The 23,606-nt window shown below is 44.2% G+C and overlaps 1 protein-coding gene across 7 annotated transcripts in view; it reads left to right on the top strand.

Moving 5' to 3' along the window:
- Positions 1-23,606, top strand: part of RAI14 (retinoic acid induced 14) — a 139,607-nt gene that overhangs the window by 62,446 nt on the left and 53,555 nt on the right. For 4 of the 7 annotated variants that reach the window (XM_074356897.1, XM_074356901.1, XM_074356906.1 and 1 more), the window contains one exon: positions 21,473-21,603. In XM_074356897.1, the coding sequence (XP_074212998.1) occupies positions 21,473-21,603 (131 nt within the window). Of the gene's footprint in view, positions 1-21,195; positions 21,342-21,472; positions 21,604-23,606 lie in introns of those variants that run through there. The other 3 variants (XM_010955549.3, XM_045517085.2, XM_045517089.2) reach the window with 1 other exon arrangement.

Genomic DNA, 23,606 nt, shown 5'->3' on the forward strand with positions numbered 1-23,606 from the left:
GAAAGGCTTTTGATTAAGTAGATTGAACTTGGGTTAAATTAAAGCATTTTCATAAATGTCTTTATACAATGTGGGTTTGAATAAACTGCGACAACAGTGAGAGAAGGCACAAAAAATAATTCTTTAGTGTTACGGGAAAACTTTAAATATGATCTTCTTAATGGTTGCCACATTTTACTTTATTAAAATTGGTAGAATCCCCTGTATGTTCTGAGTACTGTAATTGGTATAGTCAGGATACTAAACAGAGCAATTCAGAGGTAGCAGGTGAATGATTCTAACATAGTGCAGGATGTGCTGGGGTTAAAGGTGGTGGCATTTATGCTGGGCTTGTAGGATTTTTGACAAGTTAAGGAAGGTGGTACTACTGGCATAAAATCTTGGAGGCAGATCTTGAGAATGGTTAGGCTTTTTAAAATACTATGGGGAATCATTTGGTTATCTGAATTAATACCCATCGTTCATTCCAAGAAGATCACCACTCTTTATGTCAGGAGAGTGTATTGGAGGAAAATATGGTGTCTTGAACTTTGAAATGTCAAGCCTAGATGTTTAGTATAGAGTGATGGCAATCAACATTGCATCCTCGTTTTCAAGTTCCAAGATAACTTAGAACTCCGTTGTTTTATAGCTGTATTAACAATATTCCCCCTTTTGCCTTACAACATTTACGTCAACCAAATTTTCTAGATTTGGGGGTTCTGATTTTGATTCATTTCTTGGTCAAGTAGACCCTGGCTTTGAAAACTTAAAGAGCATTTAGTAAGTGCACATGTAAACTCTGGGTGTGTGAGAATGAGTTTCTGTTTTCCGCACATCTGAAGGACTCTGTCAGATAGAATTGCTGCATGATGCTTGGTTCCTCTCAAAATTGTTGGTGGTGGTGGGCCACTGCCTCCTGGTGTTGGGTGTTCTGAAGAAATCTGAGCTAGGCTGATTTGAGGAGCCTTTGAAAATAATCTGTTTCTTATCTGGATACCAGTAGTGTTTTTCTTCATCCTTCGAATTGAAAAAAAATTCAGCAAAATTGTCTCAAGATACTGGTCCCTTTCCCCTCTGCCCTCCCCTCTTATTAATTCTCACTACAACTTGGAGAGGCATTTCATTTTATAGACCAGCTTTTCTTTAGCTCAGGGTAGTTTTCTTTTATTAGTTCTTTTATTTCTTTATTTCGCTTAGCTTTCTACATCATATATTGCCTGGATCCTTTTTTTCATATTTTTTTTCCCCTCTCCTTTGTATTGTCTTTTTTCTTCCCCTTTGAGTTAAACTTGTCTTTTCCTTTAACTCCAGATTTCCTAGATTCCTCAGTCTTCTCACTGTTTCCAACACATTTTAAATTTGGCATCTTCATGCAGTCGCCTTTGATGCCAGATTGCTCTATGAAGCAGTTTCATAGACATATTTTTCTCCTGAATCTAGTTGAAAGCACACATTAGAAAAGCTCTCTGGTTTCTTAAAGATTAATTCTGCTTCACAGGAACAAATGTGCTATGATTCCTCAAAGAAATTCCCCTCTGTGGGACTTGCTGGAGCTGTGCTGTTTCTGTCAGCTAATATTTACAGAAGAAGGGCGTTGCTCATTCCAAATTATGGGAAAAGATGGGTTCTATCAGATATTGTAAGACTCCGGTGCAAATATTTCAATCCAAAATATAAGGAGAAAATCTACAGTTGTCATTCTGCTCTTGGCTGTTTCCGAAGTCCAGCAGCTGGAGTAGCAGGTGAATCTGAGGTGGTTGCAGCAGGAAGCTCTCGTGTGTGCCAGAGTTCAGTGTCGGGCAGCCTGGAGTTCCGTGGGGCGGTGCCCCCTTCTGGGCTGGGCAGAGTTGCCTGCCTTGGGTGCTTGCCACACCTGTCTGCACTGTTGGCCTCCCATGTTTTGTCAAGTGTCCTGTTGGCGTGTGGTTCGCTGGGTGGTGATACCGAGTGGTCACCCTCACCGTCTCCCTCTGTCCCTCTGAATTAGGCACCATGAATGGAGTTTGTTGGGTTCTCTTCTGGCATCTTCTTGGCAGGCAGGAGGGCAGCTTATCATCATCGTTGGCCCAACTGGCCATTCTTCAAACTTGTCCCATCTGACCTAAACTTACAAAAAATTCCCTGAAGTTTCTGGCTTGTGGATATCATCTTTCCATAGCTTCTTGTGCAGATACAAGTTTCCCCTTAATTTTATATTCTGCAGTTCATTTTAATGGGACATTGATAGATCGTTCAAGATATTTAAGACATTGACGACTTTTCCCGAGGTCCAAACCACTTTAGTAGCTTAGCTTAGAGTAGAGTTGCAGCTGGAGCTTTGGAACGTCTCTCTGGTCTACAGCGTCCCTCATCTGTGCTGTAGCCGGTCAGTCAGTTGGGGTTTGGCCATGGGAGTATATTGTGAATGTGAACATCAGCCAATAATCCTAGAGGAAAAGATCCACTGTTCAAAATAACAGAAAGGACATTCCCTTAGGAGTGTGATTAATAATCATATGAGCTAATGCATACTGAATGCTTCCTATGTGCCAGACCCTGTTCTGAATGTCTTGCAAATATTTGATTCATTTAATTCTCACAACAGCTCTATGGTAGAAGTGACTCTTGTTGTCTCTTGTTTTACAGTTGAGACACACAGGAGTTGAGGAACTTGCCCAAGGTCATGTGCTGGAACCAGGCTTTGACCCTAGGCAGCCTGGCTTATGAGACCATGCTTTAAAGCACTACGTTATACTGCTTTTCAATAAGGAGCATGAGATTGGGGATCTGATAATGTAGAGTTTGGATTTGTTAGAATAGATAGAAGGGAGTCAGTCAGTTGACGGCCAGTAGTGCAGGGAGGTGTCAAGATGAAAATGTCAAGATAATATTTAAGTAGTTGCAGTGAAGACGAAAGACTGTCTTGGGAGCATTGTGAGGGCTGGCTATTTCCTCGGTGCTTTTCAGTGGCAACACTGTCTTTTAAAAAACCCAGTGCTTTGCTGGAGCCTTTTACTCATGCAAACAATCATTCACTCCACGAACATTTATTCATCACTAGCCACGTGTCAGCCTTGGTGCTAGGCGCCTGGGGTACAGATGTGAAAGCCATAGCCCCTGCCCTTGGACTCACAACCTGTGGGACACCACTCGGTGTACACCAAGTGACTTTCTGTAGAAATTGACTGTAAGTGATAATAAGTTGTATGTAGTATGTCCTGAAAGATAGAGTTTCAGAATTCTGAAAACATCCGTGTTGTTAATTATCATTTCATTGTTTTAGCAGTAGACTCATTTTCAGTGTGTATGTCCAAGCTGCAGAGTCCTGACATCTTTATTAGATCAAGGTCAAAATCCATAGCCCAGGACCACACGTTAGAGTTCCAATATTGCTTGACTAGAATTTTCCCTCTTTTGGTGATTTTTGTCTGTGTTTACCGGGCAGTCGGCATTTAGCTGAATCATAAAACTCTTATGACATTTTTGGAGGAGTCCCTTGTGGGCTCTAAAAGAATAATGAATGAAGCTTCACATATGGGAACCTCGATGAGTTTCCAAAACTCTCTGTGTCTCTCAGTGTCCTTGGGTTTGGCTTGTCTTTTGCTTTTGTTAGAAAACGTGCAGTTGCAGGGTTAAGTCTCCTTGGGCTTTTTATGGGGCCCTTTGTCTTAGGGGACTGGGGAGACGGTGGTGCAGGAGGGCCTCCTGTGCACATGCTCATGGAGAGCCTCAGAAAGAGCAGACTGGTGATAAACGTCACGGCCCCTCGTCTTGCGCTCTTAAAAATCGCTGCCCTCTGCCTTTAGACGTCAGGCAGAAATAATGTCTTGGAACCAGATTTTTTCCCCTGTGGGTGGATATTGGAGTTTATTTTGGGTTGGCTATTATTGGAGTGTAGAAAGGCTATAACAGATATGCCCTTTCTTGAGAACTACAAGAATTTTGATATAAATAAATCAGTGGTATCTGTTGTCTCAAATATATTAAAGTATCCAGCCTATTTTAAATTAACCTCTGATAACATTAGACGATGTGCTTATGTGTATGTAGTGTTTTGATTATTTAAGTCACTTTCCAGTTTTTGAGGCTTCCAAACCCAGTTGTGGCGTAGATAGAAATTTGGAATAGTGAAGATGAATTGGAGCACTGGAATGTTTCCTCCAAACTGGAGAAGATTTATTTTAATATATTGATTCATTTAAAAATATCTGGATAACTACCAGCGTGGGCACCATGGAAGACTACAAAACTTTCTGCCATCAAATATAATCTATTTGGGGAGTCAAATATTTTTAAATGTGTTGTTGCCTTCTATTTTACAAATGAGGAAACTGAGACATAGGGAGTCAAATGACCTCTCCAGGCTACACAGCTAGTAAGTGGTAGATCCGGGGTTTGGACCCAGGAACCTAGAATCCAGGCTCTTAGCCCTGCACTCTATTGCCCGCCTGTCCGAAGACATGAAATGAGAAAATTATATACTTCGCCTACTAGTGCGAACTTTGTTAAAATGCAGCTTATACGATGCAAAAAAAAAAACAACCCAATCATAAAATGGGTGGAAGACCTAAACAGACATTTCTCCAATGAAAGACATACAGGTGGCAAATAGGCACATGAAAAGATGCTCAACATCTCTAATTACCAGAGAAATGCAAATCAGAACTACAGTAAGGTATCGCCTCACACCAGTCAGAATGGCCATCATTAAAAAGTCCACAAACAAAAGTTGCTAGAGAGGCTGTCGAGAAAAGGGAACCCTTCCACACTGTTGGTGGGAATGTAGTTTGGTGCAGCCACTATGGAAAACAGAATGGAGATTCCTTGAAAAACTAAAAATAGACTTGATTCAGCAGTCCCATTCCTGGGCATATATTAGGAGAGAACTATAATTGGAAAAGATCCACACACCAGTGTTCATAGCACTACTATTTACAGTAGCCAAGACATGGAAGCAACCTAAATGTCCATCAACAGATGGTTGGATAAATGGATTGTATATACATACGTGCACACGCACATGCACACACACACATGATGAAATACTAGTCAGCCATTAAAAATGAATGAAATAATGCCATTTGCAGCAACATGGATGGACCTAGAGATTATCATACTAAGTGAAGTAAGCCAGAAAGAGAAAGACAAATGTCATCTATCACTTACATGTGGAATATTAAAAAAAACCACACAAATGAACTTATTTACAAAACAGAAACAGACTCAGACATAGAAAACAAACTTATGGTTATGAGAGAAAGAGGGGATGGGGAGGGATAGATTGGGAGTTTGGGATTTGCAGATACTAACTACTATATATAAAATAAATAAACAAGATCATACTGTATAGCATAAGGAACTATATTCAATATCTTGTAATAACCTATAATGAAAAAGAATATAAAAAGGAATATTTATATGTATAACTGAGTCACTAAGCTGTACCTCAGAAACTAACACAACATTGTAAATCAACTATACTTCAATTAATAACCAAAAAAACCTTCATTAAAATGGAAGGCATGGAGCCACTTTATGCCTCCTTGATGGTGAGAGATGGCAAGGTAAAAATGAGGGAAAAACATCCCTTGAGTATTTTCATGTAGAAGGGGAAAGAACAGCTTGGATTCTGGAGCCCAGAAGCTTGGCTGGAGTGGAGCATTTGTGTGGGGTTGTGACAGGGGCCAGAGGGAGAGCTGGGCAAAGTGGAATTTAGGATTTGAAACCAGATGAAGAAAAACCTTGAATTGTGTGTATATGTGGAGGGGTGCTAAAGAGTATGGGGTCTCTTCTTGGCCAGAGACAGCCGTGGATGATTTTGTGTAAAAAAGTGAGCCAGGGCAGTAGGCAAGAGTACTTAACCACTAGGGAAGTTGGTGTGGCAGAAGCAGGTGGAGGGGAACGGGACTAGAAGTTGAAAGGTCAGTTAAGAGGCTATTGAAATGTCCCAGATAAACAGTGATCAGTGGCAGAACCTCTTCCCTGGGTCTCTCAGTATCTGAACCTGTCACTGTGCCCAGGAGCTTGCAGAAGAGGAGGCCCCCTTCTGCAGTGTCTAGCATGATGCCTGGCAATAGCAGGAACCAGAAAGGTGTTTGTTGATCTGAACTGGATTAATTAAAGGCATTGACTGTAGGCTGGAAAACAAGTCAGTGCAAGAGAAACTGGAGAAGCAGTTGTCAACAGTTGTTGGTGAGTAAGTGGCTGGGGAGGTGGTGGGGGAGAAAAGCCAGGGTCTCTGGCTTGGCTGATGATATGACTCTAGTACCGATGAGAAAACGGGGGGTTTTCCACACACCTTCAAGCAATTCCTTGACACCAGCTGGGTATCCTACTATTTAATCCAACTCTGACACTATCTACCTGGAAATAACATCAGATCCACAGGTTACGGACTCAGTCCCACAAGCCTGCCCCCTACTTGAGATGCCAGTCACAAGTCCAGGTCATCAACTGTTCTTTTGAATGTCTGGCTATAAATCAGAGGTTCCCATGAATACCTTCCCTTTGGATTCGATGAATTTGCTAGAGCAGCTCGTAGAACTCAGAGAAATATTTTCTTTACTAGATCTCTGGTTTATTATAAAAGGATATAGGTCAGAATCAGCCAGACGGAAGAGAAGCATGGGGTGAGTTGTGGGGAATAGGCACAGAGCTTCCAAGCCCTCTCCACATCTGCAGGTGTTCACTAACCCAGAAGCCCTCCAGACTCTGTCCATCTGGGTTTTTACTGATACTTCCTTAGTTGGCGTGATTGATGAAGTCATTTACCATTGGCAGTGGATTGAACTTCCAGCCCCCCTCCCCTCCCCTGACGTCAGTTCCCACCCTCTGATCACATGATTGTTTCTCCTGGCAGTCAGCTCCCATCCTTAGTTGTGGTCCAAAAGCCACCTCATTAATATAACAAAAGATACTACCCCCCCCTTCATCACTTAGAAAATTCCAAGGGCTTTGGGAGCTCTGTGCAGAAATGGAGAAAGATCAGATATATATATATTTCTTATTGTATTTTACAATATCACAGTTGAATTTATCACTAACCAAGGTGTGGGCATCAAGACAGGGGACTCACCTGAAGGAGGGTACAGTGAGTTTGGTTAAGGTCCTTCTCTCTTTGTGGGGCATCTTGACTGCCTGTTGGTACTTACTCTATCTTTATGTGCAAGAAGGTGATGAATATTGAATTCACCCTCTCGTCTAGTCTAGCTTGATAGCAGATACAGATGTGGTTACTATCAGGCTAACTTGTCATCTTCATTGTTGTCAAGGGAAGAATAAGTCTGGCTGACAACAGAATCACTTGGAGAATTTTTTAAAGTTAGCACTCATTTTTTCCAAGAGACTTAGGTGATTCTATGCAGCCACCTAGCTGTGCTCCTTGAAAAACATTGGGTTAAACAGTTAATTTTTTTTAATCATAAAAACTTTTTCCTCTTAAAGAATTTGAAAAACGTAGAGAAGTAGATTTTTAAAATAAATTTGGCAGTCCCACCAGCCTGGATGCTCTACACGGCCACCTTACCACAGGTTCACCATTTCTGGGTCTATACCCTGGTGACTTTGAATAAATAGGAGCCAAATCCTTGTCATCTGTGGGTCCTGCAGAAGATTGCTGTTGACCCCAGTCAAGGGCGAAGGAGTACTCTGCGGGCCATTTTTGCTGGCTGAGCAACCCTCTTTCCATGTGTCGTTGTATTAGATTCTTAGGACTCCCACAAACTGGTTGGCTGAAAACAACAGAAATGTATTCTCTTACAGTTCCAGAGACCAGAAGTCCAAAGTCAAGGCATAGGCAGGGTCGGTTCCTTCTGGGAGTTCTGATGGAGAAACTGTCCCATGCCTCTCCCCTAACTTCTGGTGGCTGTTGGCAGTCTGTGGTGTTCCTTGGCTTGTAGACACATCACTTTAATCTTTGCCTCCATCTTCACATCGTCTTCTCCTTGTCTCTTACTTCTTATAAGGATACCCACTCATTGGATTTGGGGCCCATTCTTATCTCAAAATCCTATTTTCAATTAAGGTCTCATTCTGAGGTCCTTTGTGGACAGGAATGGGGGTAGGATTCGAATCACTGTAGTCGCTTACCACTTACACATGGCTAGTGTCAGGGGACGCTAAGTCGGGGGAGCTACCTTGGCCTCCTTCCCTAAACTTGGGGTCCTCAAATGTTCTCTTAGCCCCCAAGCAAGAAAACAAATCAATGGCAGTTGAGATACCCTGGTCCTGGAGTCATACTACACCTACGCCATTAAAGGTTCCAGCTTTCGGCTGTTGAGCTGACTTGTTCCAGAAAGGAGAGTGTGTATGGGGTGGGGGGCATGTAGGGAAGAGGGGTGCAGCAAGTGGGGAGGGCAGCAGAAAATACAGAGCAGTCAGATCTCCCCCAGGATTTGTAACTTCAAGGACTGTTTCCACTGCTTGTAGATTTCTTTAGCTGTCATTTTGTTCCTTGGTAATCATTTGCCATCTGTAAAGGGCACGATGCCCGGGCATGATCAGGGCAAGAGACCACACTGATCCCTTACTCTGACCATTGAGGCACTTAAAGTGCACTCTAGCATTTGGCTTAAGACTTTGTGGATGAAATCATTTCATCTGGATACTTGATGTGAAATCTATCCTTTGCCCCTTGGGTAAAGAGCAAAGCTTAGGGGTCATGGCTGCCCATTATGCTCAAGTACATGCCAAAAATACTTGTGGTGTGTGCTTGGATTATAGCCAGACACGTCCCCAAGGGTCCTGTCTGTGTGCGGGGAGAGCCTTGCTCAGACCTTAAGATACTCATTATTACCTGTGTATCTCCCTTTAAGCAATGAATGTTTCTTTGAATAAATCAAATCTCTCTCTCTCTCCCTCTCTCTCTCTCTCTCTTTCTCTCTCTCTCTCTCTCTCTCTCTCTCTCTCTATATATATATATGCTTACTATTCAAAGAGACCTTCCTATGAACATGCTTGTAAATAATCATACTTTATATGCTCTTGTATGACTAAATTTCACATATTGAGTTTCATATTGAGTTTGCTTTAGATGTGGTTCCTGTGTTTAAAAGGGACTTTGAGCTCAGAGTTTCTGATCTCAGTACCACCAGGCTGAGGTCTGTCCCTCTGCCTCACGTTCCCCCCCAACTGCCCTCTGTCTGCCTGGTCTTCCCTGGTGCTGTGAGCGTATGTGAGGGGCAGGACTGTGCAGTGGAAAAGGGACAAAGGTCTGGGTTTGAATCCTGATTTGTCTACTTTCTGGCCTTGGGACTTTGTACGAAATACATAATCTTCCCAGCACCAGTTTCCTCGGCAGTAAAAATGAGGATAATGATACACCACTGGATGGTGTGTTAATTTCCTAGAGCTGCCGTAATAAACTCCCATAAACCAAGTGGCTTTAAATAGCAGAAATGTGTTCACTCGCGGATCTGGAGGCTAGAAGCCCAAGATTAACGTGTGGACAGGGCCATATTCCCTCCAAAGGCTCTGGGGAAGAATCCTTCCTTACATCTTCTAGGTTCTGGTCCTTGCCAGCCATACTTGGCTAATGGCAGCATAACCCCCGTCTCTGCTTCTGTCATCACACACTCTTCCTCCTGTTTCCTCCATGTCTTCATCTCTCTCTCCTTGTAAGTTTGCCAGCCATGGACCTGGGGCCCACCCTAATCCAGAATGACTTCCTCTTACCTTGATTACCTGTGCAAAGACCCTGTTTCAAAATAAGGTCACATTCTGGGGGAACATGAATTTTGTAGGGACACTATTCAAGGCTGTATAGGTGCTTAGAGTGACTTAAATGAAATCAATTCTTTAGGGCACCTGGAAGGGACTAGCACATAGTAGAAACTCGGTAAATCACAGGAAACCACTTCTTTATGAGGCTTGACCGACTTGCTCTACAACCACATTACGCCTTTCTCTCTTAACACTCTTTTGGGTTATGCTGGGCCACTCTCATCTCACTTTCTTCACCATCTTTTGAGGGCTATTTCTCCTGGAATTTGGCTGCCACCCCCTGTTTTTCCTTTCTGCCATCGTTCTGGGAACTCTAACATTCATCTAAGTTACCATCTGACACCCTGTCTCTGGTCTATAGGACTGTGCCCTAGACCTTAACCTTATTCCCTGGTCTTTTTAGATACCTGCCCACTGGCACCTCCCATACTCCTGACCCTGGAATCTCTGCTTTACTTGTCTTTTCATCCCCAGTCGTGGATCAAGCTACCACCCCTTGCCCCCATCCTACTAATGCTTCTTGTGAAAAATCACACAACACCACTAAATGGTTTCTTTATGGAGTTATAATTCCTACTCTCAGCTGGGCGTTCAGGGCTGCTTGAAAACCCCTTTACTCATTCCAAGTGGGTTTCCTTTCTCCATTCCCCCAGGAGCTGTTGGGAACGTTAGCTACTGGGAACATTTGTCAAGCTCTTCAGCCCACCACGGACCCTGCCTACTTTACCTCCTGCTTTTCCCGGGAAAACAGAAGCCTTAAAACACTAACTGACCTCCTCTCTACCACCAGATCTCTGCTCACGCTCCTCTTCCTTCGTACCATCTCCCAGGCAGAACGTGGCTCATTTACAAAGATCAGCTTTCTGTCTGGGTTGAATGCCCACTTCTCCCCCCCCCCTTTATTTTTCCCTCCTCCTTTCTCCGCTGACTCCTTTCTTGCCTCAGTCTATAAACACACTTACATCTTGCGCATCCTAAGAAGTCCCTTCATCTTCTTGAAATTGAACTGCTTTAGCTTTCTTCTCTTGAGAGAACCAAGAGTAACTTTCTGTGTTTCTTAACTTCTCTGTGCCTCAGTTTCCTCATCTGTAAAATAAACCAATGATGGTACTTAACACGTAGACTTACATTACTATAAAATTGTGTTTATATTATTATGTAATATTGTTACATCTGTGTAATCACAGCTGTGTAATTTTAAATAGGAACTGTAGTATACTTCCTAGAACGATACATTTTTAGTTGTCTTTGGTAGTAATTGTACCCTCTCTGGGCTTTGATGGGACTTAGTTCACAACCCTGGCCGAGCACTGACAGATGCTAATGTAAGTAGGTACTGGGTGTGTTTCTGTCTTCAGAAATAAGTGAACTCCTTGAGGGTCAACATTACTTCATATCCATCTTTTTATTCCTAGGACTTTGCATGGTGCCTGATATTTGTATGTATCACATACACCTGGTTGATACAGATAAATAAATGGGTGCTTGAGCCCAGTTGAGTTGGATGGAACCTGTAGGGTAAAGTTGGCTGGACCTATTCCCAGACTTACCTCTGCTCCCATGAGACTGTTCTGTTTTTTTTTTTTTAACCTCATTTGACATGGTTTTTAGATCTAGAGTGATGTTTTAACGCTGATCAGCATAGTCAGAGGAAGGAATTAGATAGCATTATGGAGCCTGTACCTACATTTGTAGACTGAGACGAAGTCATCAATGGAGAAGGGGTTAATTAGCACTGGCTCCCAAGGGAGAAGGAAGAAAAACAAAGCTGTTGTGCACAGCTCTGACTCGAGCTCCTGCCATCTGGCAGGCCGTGGGCCAGGGGCCAAGGCTTTATGATGAACAAGGCAGATGCTGGCCATTGGCCATTGGCCATTGGCCATGCCCTGGGACTCCTAGGCCAGTGAGAGGTTGACAGACCTTTAAAAAGATACTTTAGAAATACAGGGGTGCCAAATGCTGTGGAAGAAAAGCAGGGGAGAGCCTAGCCGGGAGAAGGAACCTGGTCCAGGTGATTAGCAGTGAGGGGAGGGGGGCAGGCAGCAGTGGGTAGGGTGTTTTCTTGGTGGGTCAAGCAGCGGAAACAGCCTGTTTCTGGATGGAGGTGTTTATAATTACGGCTTATGCCTGTGACACAGCAGTCAGCACTGATGTGGAAAAGACCTCGGCGATCTCAGGCACGGTCCACTAAAGGGAGGCTGGCAGGTTGATTCTGGGGTGATTCGCAGAGACACTGTAACCTGTGTGTGGGGGTAATCTGACATAAAAACGTAGGGGGGTCTCATTTTAGGTGAACTTGTGTGTTTTGACATTATATGTATATGTAAGTAACTGGCATTATATGGAAAGCGCTTTCTAAAGCTGCGGGGCTTGTTTAAAACAGGAGAATTGTCAGATTTTTAAGTCCTGATGTGACGGCAATTTCCTGGGTTTACTATGGATGCTAACGAGAACAGTCTTATAAGACCTCACTTGGATCTACTGACTATTAACACTCTTACTAAATACATCCTGCGTTTTTCAACTGTTGTGTCTTCTCTCCATTAACCTAAATATTACCCATCGTTAAGGCCTAGTTCATGATCCAGTCGAAAGCCTTCCCTGCCTGCCCCCGTGAAAGGTGTCCCTCCCTTTTATTGTGTTGATTCCCTGTTTTACTCCGTCGAGCACTCTGAGGTCTGGTCTTGTTGGCGTACTTCTCACACTGCTCTGTTTCATCTCACCTACCTAGAAAATTCAGTAAAAACTATGCCAATCATGTAAAAGGCAGTAAGTATATATTTGAATGAATGAACGAACAAATACATGAATGGCATATCTATAGAATTTAAAATTACTTTGTACCTATAGCTGAATATCTAATAAGTACTGCTGGTACAGTCAACAGGGGAAAATGCCATCTGGCCCAAATCTTGTTGATTTCCCGTCCTCTGTCTTAAAATATGAGGTGTGTGCTCTTTTTTTTTTTTTTTTTTTTTTTCTGGATGGTATGACTCTGAAACCTTCCCGGTGGTGAAAACACTGTCTACTTTGTCTAACTTTCATTTTAGCCTTACTGATTATTTTGGCAAAACAGCCTACTCTCCGTAAACTAGAGAGAGCGATGCAGTCTTTCCAAAGATAATGTCTCAGACTCCTCCCGCTGACTGCCCAGCTCCATCCAGCAGGAGCTGTGCGAGGTTTTGATCCTTAGGCTTTTAGCATCTTCCCTAAAAAAAAAAAAAAAGGTCAAAGAAACTCTTTCTCTTCCTGGATTGTTCTGTGCCACTGGATTATTTTGGTTGGGTTGGTATATTCCAGAACTCAAACCTGCCCACTAGCCAGATGTCTGTGACCACTGAGTTTCCACTGGTTTTTTAAGTGCTAGTGATTAAACCAAAATAAAAGAAGGTGATGCCACGTCTGGCCAAGGGCAGACGTTGCCAGCTGCCAAAGCCGCAGCATTCATCACACAGTGGACATGATGTCTGTTACCCTTGCAGGAGGCGGGCAGGTCCTTCCAAAGGCCAAGCTTCATGGGAAAGCTCTGAAGCAAGTGAGTGTCATTTGGAAATGATTTGATGAATAAGACACTTACAGGCCAGCCATTGAAAATCCCATTTGTGATATATTAGCAGGAATGTTTGGAGCCCACATGGAAGGTAAGGTCTGCCTTTCCCACATGCTGCCCTTCATAGCTGACACATTACACATGTCTCCGGAGCATAACATATGGCTTCCTGAACTTGCAAATGTGGCCGAATGTGCTCTGTTGAAATAGCGTCTGTTTAAACAGTCTCCTGGAAAAGTGAGCCGTATTCACTAAAATGGGTAATTTCATGTCTGTGAATGTTTTCTCTAGAGCCCTTTAAAATGTGATTTTGAAGGAGCATAGTAGAAAATTTGCCAATTTAACACATTATCTGCCTCTGAAAGGGTAGTGGACCATCCGTCCTAAATTGTAAATATTCAAAGACTTGTAGAGGATGAATCAAAAAAAGGAACCGTGCAGATCATCTAATTCAAGCCTAATCATAATCACCATTTGTGGGTGCCTAATGTGTGCCTGGCCCTTTATGTGCATCACATTTAATTCCCACGGTAATTTGCAAGTAGGTAGGATTTCTCCCACTTCACTGGTGAGGAAATGGACTCGGAGCAGGGTGACCTGCCTGAGACTACCTCAATGGGAGGCAGCGGAGCTGGAATTTTAGCTAGGAAGCCCTAAGATCTGATGCCGATCTCTTTTTCTACACCAGGAATTCTTCACTTGGGCTTATGGATGGGTTGGGGGTACAGGCTGATACAAACCTCTGTTGTATACAAGCTTTTGTGTATTTGTGCATTATTCTGTGGAAAGTCTGTAAGTTCATCAGATTCTGCAGGGGGTTTGTGAGGCCTCCTGAGAACCATATTTTGGCACCACGCTGCCTTCATGTTAGAGACAAGGAAACAGCAAGTGTAAATGCAAACCATCCAAAGGCACTTGGTCTGGAATTGATTTGACCTGAAAATGAACCACAAGAATTCTTTCAAAACTGCTTGTATGCATGTGTGAAATAAATCACATATAGAGAACAGTGCACAAATCAAGTGTCACCTTTAACTCGTGAACATCGGTGGAGCCACTAACCAGGTCATGAAATTGAGCAGGACTCTAGAATGTACCCAAGTGTCCCTTCCTGGTCAAATGCCACACCCCCACCCCTGACCACTATCCTTTTCTTTATGGGTTTACCGTCTGTGTATGCACCCCTAAACAATATGGATCCACCTTTCCTGTTTTCATCTTTATGTACGTGTGGTCATACTGTTCTTTTGTGCCTTGCTGCTTTCACCAGTGTTGTTTTATGTATTTGTCTGTGTTGCATGCAGTTGTAGTTTGTTCCTTTTCACTGCTGTGTGGTTTTCCATTGCCTGATTATATTGTACTTTATTTATCCACCTTCTATTATTAGATCTTTAATTATCTGTAATTTTTGCCTTTGGTGAGCAATGCTTTTGTTAACTTTTTTTTTTAATGGAGGAACTGGGGCTTGAACCTGGGACCTCATGCATACCAAAGCACATGCTCTACCACTGAGCTATACCCTCCTCATTAACACCTTTATCCATGTCTTATATGTAGGTTGCACATGCAACTCCTCATGGAAGCCAAATATTTACGAAGCTTTTGTAGGAGACAAAATACATAGTTCCATAAGGAAAAAGTGAAGAATTTTTCTCCTTTCCCATCCCTGTCCTTCATAATGCCTCGTGGAGGAAGAAAATTCTTTCAATTATCTGCTTATCCTTAGCATAGGTTTCAGTTGTCCCCAAATGTGCAATAAGAATCCAAGGGAACACCTGTTGAACCTGGGTGAGTTCTGCACCCTCTCCCCACCCCAGATCCCTGGGATTGGAATCTCCAGGAAGGGGCCTGGGAGTCTGTGTATGTCACAAATACCCAGGCGGGTCCCCTGACTGGGAGACGATGGGTTCACCCTGATGAGTTGGTAAGGCATGGATCCTTGGTTGGGAAGAGATTTGGAGAAGGTGTACATATGATTAAAATCTTGACACATTGATCTTGGGAAAGTTAATGGAGTAGAGAAGTTAAGGGAGTGGAATTTGTTTAGCCTGCTTTGAAAAAAAAAAACTGAAACATGATTAAATAGTTGTGTGCAAAAGGATGAAAAAGTTTTAGAAATGAAAAAAGAAATATTTGCCAAGTCAGAGATCTAGGCTCATCGAGAAGAAAAAAATTCTGCTAAATCAGCAGACAGTGAGCATTTACTAGGCACCACAGGAGTAAGAAATAAAGGCTGTTGGCAGTGCCTTGAGGAGCTGAAGACAGGGAGACAAAAGGAGCACACACTGAGCTGACGAACAAACGCTGGGACGTGGCATTTCATCAAGTCTAGACTGTGGGCTTCAGTGGAGATGAGTGGGCGGGCCCTCCGGGACCGATGGAGGGGAGGGGAGGTCACCAGGAAAGGCTTGAAGAGCCTGCAGGGCTTGAGCCGGGCTTTAGAAGGCAACCTTTCCCAAGGCAGGTGGGATAATGGCATTCTGAAGCAGTGGTGTCCATCGTTTTTTATTGTGATTCCCCAGTAAGAAATGTATTTCATATCACCAGCCAGTACACACAAACCAAAGTTTCATAGCTTGTATAACCTTATTAAATATTATACATCTGATGCTTAATTTTTTTTCTATTTTATTTTATTTTTCAATGTTGGATTAACCCTCTAATAGGTTGAAAGCACTGTTCTAAGGGGCTCAGGAGCCCAGGGTGGTGGTAGAGCTGAGCCTGCCCCACACATGAAGGGAGTGCCAATAAGAGGAGGGGGTTCCCATGGGAAGAGGTGAGAGGGTATGTTGGTGTGATGGTGGTCTCCAGCAGCCTTCCTCGATTCCGGAGTATAAGTGAATTACTTTGGAATGTTATGGCGAAATCTCATACTTTACCCATTGTGTGATCTACTTCTGATACAAAACCCTTCTGACACCAGATGTGGGGTGGTTTCCTTCATACCAACAACCAATAATCCAACTCTCACAACAAAAATTCAGTGTCCAGTAATTCAGTTTTGACACTAACATCCTGGAGTTAGTTAGCATCAGACCCCACAGGTTAAGGTCTCAGTGCCACAAGATTGCCCCTACTTCAGAAGCCAGTTTCAAATAAGAAATGCATAGGGCAAGGCATGGGGTGTGTATGTGTTCACACGAGTGTGAGTGTAAAGCTTTCATGCCCTCTCTAGCAACACCACCCTCCTAGAAGCTTGATGTGTTCTTGGAACCATGTGCTCTAGGCGTTTTTATGCAGGTTCCATTACATAGGGGTGATTCATTAAATCATTGGCCATTGGGGATTGGCTCAGTCTCTGGCCCCACTTTCCCCCTGAAGATGGGGGGAGCTGAGAGTTCATACCCTCTAATCACGTGGTTGGTTCCTCTGGCAACCTTCCAGCCACTAGTCATCTCCTCATTAACCTAAACTCAGGTAAGGTTGAAAGGGGCTTATTATAACAAAGGATCCTTCTCACCCCTGTCATTCAGGGCATTCCATGGGTTTAGGAGCTTTTGTGCCAGGAACCTGGGACAAAGACCAGATACATGTATCACAACAACACAACCTATTTCACTGACCAGCGCTACCTTTAGACAGTAGATTGACCAAGATAACTTTTTAAGCAATTCCTTCTGATGCTTGATTTCAATTTGGTACCACTCAGCAGAAAGATGGAGCTGAGGGGAGAGGAATCTGCTTCTGGATTCCCAAGAGCCATGACATTAAAAGTGTTTATTAAATGCATGTCTTGTCTCACTTTGTGACTGGCCATAGCACTTTTGGTATCGAATGCAGTGCTGGATAGAAGAGCTATCTAGGAGAAGACATAGAGAATATCTCCATGGACAGATTTGGGCTTAATACATCTATTACTTGAGTAAATTTACTTTCTTTACTAAATATTTGTGTGGAGGCAGCCATGTTCTCTTTGCCTCATCTGCTCTAAGAGAAAAGTAACTTCTGGCCTGCGCTCTGGAGAGACTCTAGATGAAATTGAGTCCCCCTAAAACCGAGGTCCTCTGCTGAGTTTATGATTAACTTCTCTATCCAAAACTTTATCCTCTTTCTTGTCCCACCGCTGTTCCCCTGAGGATCAGGGACTATCAAAGACCAGAGATTGAAACCGAGCAGGACCCTGTGGGCCCTCCCGTGTACCAAAGCCCTTCCACAAGGTCACTGTTCCTGTTTGTAGAAAAAGGCTTGTCTCGTTGCACAATAAAGTGAACAACCTATACATTGAGAGTTAAGTTTTATTCAGCGGACCTTCTGAGGACTCGAACCCTGGAGGCAGCCTCTCAGATCCCTCTGAGAGACTGTTCCACCCAGACAAGGGAGGAGCCTGGATATATAGTTTTTGTAACAAAAAACAGGTAGTCAGAACATCAAAAGATTACTGTTTATTTAAAGAATAATAAGATAAAATATCTGAGTTAAGGAATTTAGTGCTTTTCTGTGTATGGGAAGGCACAATGGTATGGGCTCATTGAAATTATTTGATATGCACCTAGCTGTCTAGGGCCAGTATCCTGTTCTTTCACATCCTGAGTCCCCTCAGGGGACACCATTGTGGGTGGCAGCAGAGGCGGGCTGCCTGCCTATTCGCATCCTGAGTTCCCTCCTCTCACTGTCCAGGGTGGTGGTAGCGGCTGATGACTTGCTGGCTACAGCATCCTCTGTTTACTCATATGGCTGGCAGTATTTTTCATTCACAGTCTCCTAGACCTTTCCTGAGTCCCAAAGAGCAGACTCAAGCAGTTACTAATTAAGGAAGTGAGGGAATGCAGAAACGAAGGAAAAGCAGTCAAGAAATAGTTCAGCAATAAAACAGTCTTAGTTCCTCCTCAAGGGACATACAGAGCAGTCTGATATGTGTCTTTGAGTTGTTCTGCAGGAACTAAGGCCCCCCACCCACCCACGTGGAGGACGGTGATCACCTGCTGAGAACCCAGACTGGTGGGAACTAGAAGGTTGATGATTGAGTTTCCTGGAGCACCCCCCTGTTACCTCCCCACCAACAAATCAGAGGAAAGTCATGCCCCCCTGCAGCTCTCACCCCAAATGTTAACCTATAAAAACTTCCCTGAAAGCCATTGGGAGTTCAGGGCTTTTGAGCATGAGCTGCCCAGTCTCCTTGCTTGGCCCTGCAATAAACCTTTCTCTGCTCTAAACTCCAATATTTTGATGTTTCGGCTTGTTTGGCCTCATTCTGTGTTGGGCACAGGATTTGAGTTTGATAACATGACTAAAAGGGAATTTTAGACCTCAAGGGATGTGTTTGTTGACCTTGTCTTCTGAAGAGTACAGGGGGTGGGGGTTGGGGGACATCATTCTTCCTGTGTCCTATGGAAACTGAACTCCCTAAGGATACACATGTAACCAATTTTAGGAGCCCCTACAATCAGATTTTTCTCTACCCGAGTTGAGTGCCTTACCAGCACTGAGAAGGAAAATCCTTTCATGTGGCCTTTCTTTGCTTAAGTACTTTGAATCCTGTCTTTGGAGATTTAATACCCTTTTGATCTTCCCAATCCAGTTTTAATTTGGTTAGTTTAAGTTAGGGGAGGATTTTAAAAGGCAATGCTAATAATGCAGCATTAGGGATAATTTGCTAGGAATAACTGGTCCTAAATGTGCTTCAGTAACCTTTTTTGTTTTGTTGTGGCTTGTAAAATGCAGCCTGGGGGAAATAAGCTGCAGTCTGTTTCTTGGTGTGTGCGACATTTTGTTATTAAGCGAAGCTTGCTGTTCCACTAACAAATGCTTGTGCCTTGGGTAGTATATTTATTTCAGTCCCCTTCTATAGGAGGCTTGATTTATAATTGAAGGTAAAACCTAATGTCGTCTTTATGAGTAGATTGATTGTTGTAGGAAAATTGTGGATGATTTGGTCCAGACACATTCTTTCTTTGGTAAATATTTTGAGACCCTTAATGTAGAACTGCACTGTTCTGTATGACAGCCACTAGCTGCTGGCCTTTGAAGTCTAAAATTAAAATTAATTCATATAAAAATAGATTAAAAAAACAAATTTCTTCTGTATAGCACAGAGAACTGTATTTAATATCTTGTAATAACCTTTAATGAAAAAATATGAAAACAAATATATGCATGTATATGCATGACTGGGACATGGTGCTATACACCAGAAATTGACACATTGTAACTGACTATATTTCAGTTAAATAAATTAATAATTAATTAGTTTTGTTAATTCAGTTCCTAAGTCACACTAGCCACATTTCCAGCGCTCAGTGGCCACACGTGTCTAATCTGTGATTAGTATTTGGGGCCAGATAATTCTTTGTTGAAGGGAGGAGCCTGTCTTACGCATTGTAGACTTTAGTAGCACCCCGGCCTCTACCTGCTAGATGTCATTAGCACTCGCTGGTCATGACCGTTAGAAATGTCAGTAGAGATGGCCGAATGTCTCCTGAGGCGTAGTTTTGCCCCCGGTTGACAACTAGTGGCCTGGTGACCAGTTTTGGACAGTGCAGATACAGAACTTCTCCATGATTGCAGACAATACTGTTTTAGAGTAATTCCTAGCAGAGTTTGGTTTAGGGCATTTTATAGATTAAACCTTTTAAGGTTTAGAAGAATTGCAATGGTCATCCCGTTCAAAGCCTTGGGAATCGGCAGCACAGAGAGGTTTTGGGTGACATAAGGTCTGTAGCATGTAAGTGTCTGTCTGGGGTTCTGGGCTTCCTGTAGCCTAGAGTACAGACTTCTGATTTTCATTGAAACCTGCCTCATTTTTACTGAGTGCTTGCACTCAGTGATGGCCATGGGGGATGAAGGGGGTCCTAAGAAATGGGAGAGGTCCAGTCCTGAGACTCTCAGAGAAGCAAAGTCCTTACTTGAGCCCTGAGTACAGGTGTTTTACTCCTCCGTGGCCTGTGGCTTTCTCTAAAGCCTCTAAGCCAGGGTTGGAGGGGTGCTGGGGACGTCTGGTGCCCCCGTCTCCTTGCTCTATGAGAGGGCACAGTCCTGTGGGGTTTCCCAGTTCCACCAGTGCAGAGGGATGGGAACACACCCCTGCACCCATGGAAGACTGTCATTCTGTAAGAGTCCCTCCTGTTAGCTTTTAAGTCTACAGCCTCCCCTCTGCATCTTCCCGGAAGTGGTCCATGGAGAAGCCTTGCATATGAATTGCCTGGAGATCCTTATCTTTGGGATCACAAGGAAGCAGCCATCCCTGGAGACCTGTCTGTAGAAAGTGTTGGGGAGGGAGGAAGATTCTCCTTCGGCGGGGGGGGGGGGGGTGTCCACTGCTGGAGGGGCCAGAGTGGAGGCTTTGCAAGGGGTTGGGATGTGTCTGGAGGGCAGGCGGGGCCTGCAGTCTCCCAGGGCTCTGATGGGCCTCAGCATCTTTTCTCCCTCCATCGACCCCACATGCAGGAGACACCTCCCGATGACTCCTCTGCCATCACTGATTTTATTCTCCCCTCTGCTCTAAAATCGTCAGTGGCTCACTGCTGCCTCTTCACATTGGACACTTCTTAGTACTCAAGCCTCTTTCTGCTCCTCTATTGAGAGCCTCTCTTTCCTTCGTGAGAGTAGAAACTAGTTTTTGTGCCTCTGAAAGCTTTCCTGTTACTATGGCTTGCAGAGTTACTCTGTTGGGGCGGAGGGTCATGGTGGGGGACGATTTGCTCAGGGCCACTTGATGTGTAATAGCTTGTTCAGGAGGAAATTTGGTTTCTGGCGACACTCTGTTGAGTCAGAAGCCTAGACAACTACATAAAATCAGTGTCCAGTTCAAAAATCCGAGTCCAGTAAACAGGCCAGAGGAAGCGGCAACAAAAACAGGTGGAGAATTGCACGTGTGTAAACATGCAGGTAACCTTAGGCTGGTGGCTGGTTGGTTCTGTAACATCATGAGCCCAGTGAGCTATGGACCAGGTCAAAGGTCAGTGTTCCGGGGAGCCAGCCATCAGGTTTAGCTGGAAATAAGCTAATGTGTAAACTGACCTCTTGGTCTTTTTAAGTTGCTTCATCTTCCCCATTTCAGTTAAAAGAAGTGGCTCTATTTCAGAGTTCCATGACCGGCTGCTATTTGATTGACCTGTGGATGTTTTCTTTTGGGAAACCAGTCTCTTTGGGTGTCTCCATGGTGAAAGGAAAGGTATCTTTAAAGTTGCCCATTTGGGGGCAGGTTCTGATGGGGGCGGGGGGAATGGGAGGACCATGGTCCTGCTGGTTGGTGGCCGAGGCCACTGTCACTCACTAGCTCTGCATCTCCCCTTTGCTCTGCAGACCAACGAGTGGAACAAGAATGATGACCGGCTGCTGCAGGCCGTGGAGAACGGAGATGCCGAGAAGGTGGCCTCACTGCTGGGCAAGAAGGGGACCAGTGCCACCAAGCAGGACAGCGAGGGCAAGACCGCGTAAGCAAAAGAGACTGGCTTCTGACTGCCAGTTCTGGGTTCTCACCGTGCTCTCTGCAGTTCTCAGCATCCCGAGGGGAACTTTGCAAGCGCCTCTCTGGGGACTTTGTGAAGTTACTGCCTGCCTACTTGTCCCCCCACCCCAGCCATGTTAAAATACATAAGAGGATATTTTAATCTAGATCCTTCCTCTTCCAGTTCCAAATTACACATTTGGGCGTTACCTTGAATGGCACCATTTGCTCCCAGGTACGACCAAAGATTTGGCTGGAGAAGAGGTAGCAGCAGGCTTGCAACCCCTTCATTGAGAGGCGGGAAATGAATTGTATCCTGGATTAGAAACAGCATAAAAGAGAAAGTAATTTTTTCCATAACTCTCAAACCTTATTGTTTATAGTGTTATTCCTTTTAAAACCCCTTTCTTAACATAGATCTGTAATCACATAAGTAGTATGAATTTTGCTTTATGATTTGCCATATGTGGTACTCTTGCCAGCCGTAGTGAAAACTATATATTTAAGTATTTGTGTGTGTGTGTGTGTGTGTGTGTGTGTGTGCCTGTTTGTGTCCATGTAAGGATACTCTGGTCCTATTGTAGAGAGACCTCTGACTTTAGACTTCTAATCTGGACTCTGTCACTTAGGAGCTGTGTAGTCCTTGAATCTCAGTTTCTTCACTGTGCAGTGGAGATGACAGAATTCAACTACTAGGGTAGTTATGAGACTAAAATGAGATCCTGACATTGGTTGAGTGCCCCCAGAAGCAGGCTGTGAGTTGAGGATTTGGGTGCCAGTAGTTTTTTATAGCCCACGATCCCAGGAAGTGCACAGTAAGAGAATGAACCCTACGTAGCATGGTATTGGCAGGTTACTGCTATGGGCGACAGAGACGCATTCCCACTGAGGACCTCTGGGAAGTCTGTTTAGCCTTAGACCAGGGATGGCCACCTATGGCCCACTGTCTATCTTTGTAAATAAAGTTTTATTGGAATTCGGCCACACCTATTCATTTAGTAATGTCCCTGACTGCTTCTGCACCACAGAGATAGATTTGAGTAGTAAGACGGGGACTGACCCACAAAGCCTAATGTATTAACTAGTTTGCTCACAGGACAAGTTTACTACCCCAGGTTTAAAGTATGCCTCAGCACTAGCCCGCCTAAGGGGTCAGGGGCTCGGGGTATCTATTCCTAATCTCCTGTCCCTCCAAAGTTGAGTGCTATTCGTAGGGGCCATAATGCTCCTGGCCAGAACACATCCAGGGCGATGAGGGAGGGGCACCTACTGCTATAGATCCCGTATGTAAACAGCTAGCACGGTACCCAGCCCACAGTAGGCATCCTTATAAAGCCAACCCCCTGCCCTGCCCTCCTTGTCCTGGGTTAGTGGTTCTCAGCCCTGGCAGCTCCTGCATGAGCCTCTCCCGGAGTGCTTTGAAAAAATGCTGACGCTATGCCCACTCCAGATGTTCTGGATCATTTGATCTCGGCAGAGGCCCAGGAATCATTATTTTTCCGAAGTATGCTATGTAGGTTCAACCAGAGAGAACCATCCTCTAGAAACTAGCTGGACTCGAGATTGAAGGATAGGTATCAGGCATAAAAGGCAATTATCAGAAGAGTGTCACATTTTAGCATATTTTGCCAGTTAAACTCTCTTCCGAGCACCCACAGGCTCCCATGGCACAGACACCAACCCTGTTGTCTTGGGAGCCACAGGACAGCTTAAGGGGCTGAGTTTTATGGGGACTAGGCTGACTGGTACACAGAGAAGAGGGAAGCCTTCCCACGTCAGAGTCTGGTTCTCTAGGAGCAGGGCTTGCCCTCTCTGCCAGTTACCCCAGGTTAAGCTCCACCTCACAGCCTCGGGTGGACTTCCTCCTTTGCAGAAGCCTGTCTCTTAGGTGCGGGGCCCAGAGCCACATCCCCGTGAGCTCTGGCTCGGTAGCCGGGACACCCCATAGTAGGCGGGCTTTGGTCGTTGGCTCATATTTTGTGGCGTCAG

Source organism: Camelus bactrianus, chromosome 3 (assembly GCF_048773025.1).
Source record: "Camelus bactrianus isolate YW-2024 breed Bactrian camel chromosome 3, ASM4877302v1, whole genome shotgun sequence".
NCBI lineage: Eukaryota > Metazoa > Chordata > Mammalia > Artiodactyla > Camelidae > Camelus > Camelus bactrianus.